Source organism: Epithele typhae (assembly GCF_022376455.1).
Source record: "Epithele typhae strain CBS 203.58 chromosome Unknown BXZ73scaffold_81, whole genome shotgun sequence".
Lineage (NCBI taxonomy): Eukaryota > Fungi > Basidiomycota > Agaricomycetes > Polyporales > Epitheliaceae > Epithele > Epithele typhae.
The window spans coordinates 107,803-113,248 of NW_025954272.1; the positions used below are offsets into that span (position 1 = coordinate 107,803).

A 5,446-nucleotide genomic window follows, 5' to 3' on the forward strand; every position below is an offset into this window, starting at 1 on the left:
TCAAAGGATGTTAGCGAGAGCCTCACACATTTCTCAGCTGCTACACTCACAAGAACGCAGCGATGTTCGCAAGCGCACACTAGTGTGGATCGCAGCATGACCTTCTGAGACACCCTCGAGACCTGGCGTGTCTGCGTATGCTTCCGAGGAAGGGCCTTCCCGACGCCTGAGCTTGGTAAAGCGGCGCTCGGCGAAGTGCGTGGGAGGAACGTGACAGACTCACTGGGATGGGATATAGCGGGGGTGGGCGAGATGAGCGATGCAGGCGAATAACGAGGGCAAGGCCGGCGGAGCGGGCATGATCAGAAGGGGCGGGCGTGGGTGAGGATGAGGTGCGGGCACGGGTGAGCGAGCGTGGGCTCTTGAGTGCCTCCTCGTACGCGCTGTGGGAGCCGTCCTTCGGCATGGGATAAGGACCTGGGCAGCGCGTGAGATGCGGGGGCTGCTGGAGGGCTGGTGTGGCAAAGTAGAGGAGGAGGCGGTGGACCACAGACTCACCCATGTCGTCCTCGCTATCAAAGCCCTCCATGATGTTGTCCAAATCCATCGACTCCCTAGGGCGCTGAATTTTCTTCGTCGGCTTGGGTATGCAGGTGAGGCTGACCATCGCGACAGGAGTAGCGAGGATGGAAGGCGGGGAGGACGAGGGGGATGAGATCTTGAGAGCGCATGTGCTGGCAGCCGCCAGGTGGCGTGGGAATCTCAGATATCAGCCTCGTGGACTCTGCCAGCGCATCCTCCACCAGGTTCCGCCTTTCACCGTTCTCCGCCTCGCCCTCGCCTGCATCACCCGCGTTGCCCGTCTACACCTCGCCGGTCTCGCCCACATCGCCGCCCTCTCGTCCTGGCCCGTGTCACCCTTGCCAGCCTCGCTCTTGCTGCTCTAGCCCGCATCACCCGCGTCCCCCGCATCGCCATCGCCCACGTCACCCACTTCGTTCGCCTTGCTCAACTCGCCCGCTTCACGCGTGGCCCACATCGCCCGCATTGCCCGCGTCGCTGGACTCTTCGCCTGTGTCTCGCCCTTGGCCCGCGTCTCACCCCACGTCTCGCCCGTCTCGCCGTCTCACACCGCCCCTATCACGTCTGCCTGACCTGCCTGGCCCGCGTCGTCACCTCACCTATGTTGACCACGTCGCGCTCCTTGCCCGCGTCATCCGTATCGCGCTCTTATCACCCTCCTTGCCCTCGTCGTACGTCCCCGCTCGCCCCCATCCCCATGTGTGCCCCCGCTCACCCGCGCGCACAGTATCTAGTGGTGATCCAGCCCGCGTACGAGCGCGCGGTCGCGGCCTATGCGCCTGCGCCCGTCCCGCCATGGACGTCGTTCCCGACGGTCTCCTTCCGGGTCCCGCTCATGAGCGGCGTCCTCCTCGGCCTCTCGACGCTCGCTCTCCTCATGAGTCCCCCGCGCTCGAGGACGAAGAATCGCTGACCGGGCGTGGCGGACCGCACAGGTCGTGCTCCTGAACTACGTCGTTGGTGCGTCTCCGCTCCCCATGTACTCTCCCGCGCTTGCCTGACCCGCGCGCTACCAGGCCCGACAACACGCAGACGTCTACGTCCACACCGCTCCGACCGCCCTCGGCGCGCTCACCGTCATCCGCCCCATATCCGGCGCGGTGTTCCCCGTGCGTCCCCTCACTGTGTACACGAACGCGGGCTCACGAGCGCTCGCCGGATCCGTGCGCAGCTCCTCGACGCAGCTCTTCAGGACGCTCAACCCGCGCCGGGTGTCGACGCTCCTCAGCTGCGTCGCGGTCCTGATGATCCCCATCCCGTTCGCGCTCAAGAAGTGGGGGCCAGCGCTCGCACTACCTCCAGCAGGACGCGGTGTAGATCCGAACGACGAACCGGTCTGCGACCGCAGCAACCCTCGAAGCACGAGGGGCGTGGGATCGAAGAATGAACGGACGAATGAACTTGTTATGACCAGCGGACCTCCTCCACAACACCTACCGCATCGCCCCCACGTCGCCCGCCTCACCACCCCATGTCGCCCACATCCCGTGCCCACCCCCTGTCGCCTGCAGCACCCACCTCATCCATGTTGCCCACCTGCTTCCCCCGTGTTGTTCTAGCCTTACCCATGTCTCTCCCGTCACCACCTTGCCTGCTTCACCCGTGCCAGAGACGTTATTGTTTGTAGCCTGTAGCCTGTACTTCGTAGCATGACAAACATATATATTTGTTGCTTCTCCTTCATGCTTGTGTGATTTGATGAGTGCGTTATAGGAGCACGTTATGTCAGATGAGGGTCAGACTGTCAGATTGGTGAGGGTCAGACATCAGACTGTCAGAATGGTGTCAGATGAGGGTCAGATGTCAGACAGCCCAAAAATCTGACAGTCTGACCAATCTGACACGTGCAGAATTACTGATGAGCGCGCACGTTGCCCACACACAGCTCAGCGCAGCGCGACGTCGGCATGTCGCAAGCGACTTCGCTGGTCCTCAGTGTACGTACCATCCCACTCCTCTTCCGCCCGCCCCGCGCTCACTGCGTCCCACTTGAACCATCAACTTCAATGTCGCGCTCACTGTCCCCGCGCTACTCGGCGCCTGAGGCTGATTTGACTGAGACTGGAAGTACGTCTTCCCTCTCCCGCGCCGAATCCCAAACCCCGACGCTGATGCCAAGTGTTCAGCTTCTTCAGCTTCTTCGCCACACTCCTCTTAGTGCTTAAGAACAGAACCCGCGTCCCGATGCACACCCATGCGGCGTACCAGCTTCATGCGCTTGACCTTAACCTCCGCCGGCCGGTCCTCGGGCAGAATGTCAGGGACACGCCGCCGCCGGCCGCTGTATGAGCACACAGAGAGTCGGTCTCAATCCCGCTGACACGGCGACTACGCATTGTCAGCATAACATCCGACGTTTTCCTGTCGCTCTCTTCAATGTGTAGTATGTACCTTACTCGATATAAAGTAGCAATACAATGGTTTGTGCTGCACACCTGCTATGAGTGTGTGCATGATTTCGGTGGATTGTACCGCACCAGGCATCCGGTGACCCGTTATATGGTCTATAATGGACGTCAGCACCTGTGTCTGATCGCACTCGATAGGTCTTTGTCGGGTCAAGAATGCACTGTAGTATAGCGGCTGCGCAGATAATGTTAGATCATATACAGGCCAGCTAATGATCATACACACACCGGGATTCGATCTGACGTTCACTGGCGTCTGACCATGCCCGATCGGACGGTGTCTTCATCTGTACTTTGGTCCTACTTCTAAAACCTCTAAAACCTCTAAGTTTTTTTTAGAGATTGTTAGAGATCCTTAGAACTTGTTAGAACTATTGAAGGTTATAGAGGTCTTAAGACGACTTAGAGAAGTGGTGATTCTCATGTGGTAAGGACGAAATATATTGGTGTCAAGGCAATATATTACACAAAATAAGTACACAGGGACACTGTGCCACAGACACGAGGGCACAAGGGGCACACCCACAATGTGCAAGGTGTGTGAGGTGGACGCGGAGGGCCCAGGGCGATGCGGAGGGCAGGTGATGTGGAGAGCGCGGGCAACGCAGAGGGCAGATGACGCAGAGCGTGCGGGGCGTGGACAATGCACAGGGAGCTGAGGACGACACGAAGAACGCGAGGTCGGCGACACAGCGAGGGCGACGAAGGGGTACAGTAGATGACGCGGGTGTGATGCGGGCGTGGACGACGACGACACGGCGAGGCGGAGAGGGTTAGGCGGGTGTGGGCGACGTGGGGGTGAGACGAGGAGGCGAGACGGGAGAGTGGGGCGAGAGTTAAGACGGACGGGGCAAGAGGCGGACGAGGCAGGGATGTGGGCGTGATGCGGGAGACGCGGGCGTAGTGGGCAAGGTGGTTGACGCAGGTGTGAAGCGTGTGGGCGCGGGCGCACCAGATGAGGGCTACGCGGGCGCAAGGTGGGTGACGCAGGGTCGAGGTGCGAGACGCAGGCCAAGACCGCCAACGAGGGTAAGACGCGGGCGTCGCGGACGATGCGGGCGAGGTGCACGATGCGGATGAGGATGACAAGGGAGATGGATGGGGGTAAGGCGGTCGACGTGCAGCGGTCGACGTGGGCACGACGCGGTCGGCGCGGCGCGACACGCGGGTGAGAACGTGGTGGGCGCGTGAGACGATGCGGGCGACATGGGCGACGCGGGCAAGGGCGACGCGGTGGCCACAGGGTGAGGGCGCGAGGGCGCGGGTGGAAGGACGAGGACGCGGAGGACGGATGGCGGAAGGATGTGGTGGGCGAGGGTGCGGTGGGCGAAGACGAGGGCGGGGAAACGCGGAATGTAGAGGGCGGAGAACGCGGGGGGTGAACGACGCCGGGGTGGAGGACGTGGAGGGTGCAGGGGTGGATGGTGTGAGGGTGGCGAGGTGGGAGAGGACGACGCGGACGAGGGCGCGAAGGGCGACCCAGAAGACATGGGGGCAGTAATGGCGACGGGGGCGACGTGGGTGAGGTGGGCGAGGGCGAGACGGGCGATGCGGGCGAGGGCGTGAAGGCGGGAGGGCGGAGGCGTGGACAACGCGGACGTCGTGGGTGGGCAACGCAGGAGATATGGGGGCAAGAGAGCGTAGTGGGCGACGGGGCGAGGTGGCGAGCAACATGGGCGAGGGTGGGGACGAGAGAGCGGGTCAGCAGAGGTTGGGGGATGCGGGGAGCAGAGGGGGCAGGGGAGTACTCAACTGGGGTCACTGCAATCCCACTGCCTGCCTCGCGTCGCCCTGCCCTTCATGCACGTGGGGTCATCGCGCTTCCGCGCGCAGACGTCCTGTGGGGTAGCGGTGACGGTCCCGATTTCCTCTGGTGAGTTCCTCCCGCCCCCCTGCTCCCCATGTCACCTCTCCCTCTCAGGTTCTGGCGGCGAAGTTGGTCCCGTGCTGACCCTTTTCGAGCCCTCCACGCGTCGCCCTCGCGCCCTCCACCCCCCGCTCCTCGTCCTATCAAACGCGCGGGGTGCGCGTTCATCCAGTGCCCCCACAACCCTCCGCCTTGCCCCCCTAGTCGGTCGCGCACCCGACCAATTGCCCCCCTCGATGCTCACAACACACGGAGGATTCGGGACTTCCACCCCGACGTCTGTATGGAGACATGGTTGCTGGGGTTGCGGTGAGCTCCCGCAACCCTGATCTCCTTCGGTGAGTTGTCCCCTCTGCTCCCTGCGTCCTCGCCCACCTAACCCTCGTCCTCCGCCTCATCCGCCTCATCCCGGCCCTCCCTCCCGCATCCAGGTCCCTCGGCTCCGCCTCGCGTCGTCCCCGTCTCGCCGCTGCGTCGACGCGCCCCACCGCCCCCGCTGCCCCCGTCTTGCACTCGCCTGTATCGCCCGGCGCCCACATCCTCTGCCTCCCCTGGGTTTCCCGTGTCCCGCCGCCAGCCTGCACCGCCGTCGTCTCGCCACCTGCATCACACTCCCCCGTGTCGCCCTCATCCTCCACCACGTCTCACC

The 5,446-nt window shown here is 63.1% G+C and overlaps 1 protein-coding gene across 1 annotated transcript; it reads left to right on the forward strand.

Moving 5' to 3' along the window:
- Positions 1–1,553: 1,553 nt before the first annotated feature.
- BXZ73DRAFT_8326 (uncharacterized protein) lies at positions 1,554–1,811 on the forward strand (the record flags this gene model as incomplete). The annotated part of the gene is made up of 2 exons (XM_048023890.1): positions 1,554–1,646; positions 1,707–1,811. Coding segments are annotated over 2 exons (198 nt in total), but the record flags the coding sequence as incomplete, so codon positions are not given.
- Between the last annotated feature and the right edge of the window lie 3,635 nt (positions 1,812–5,446).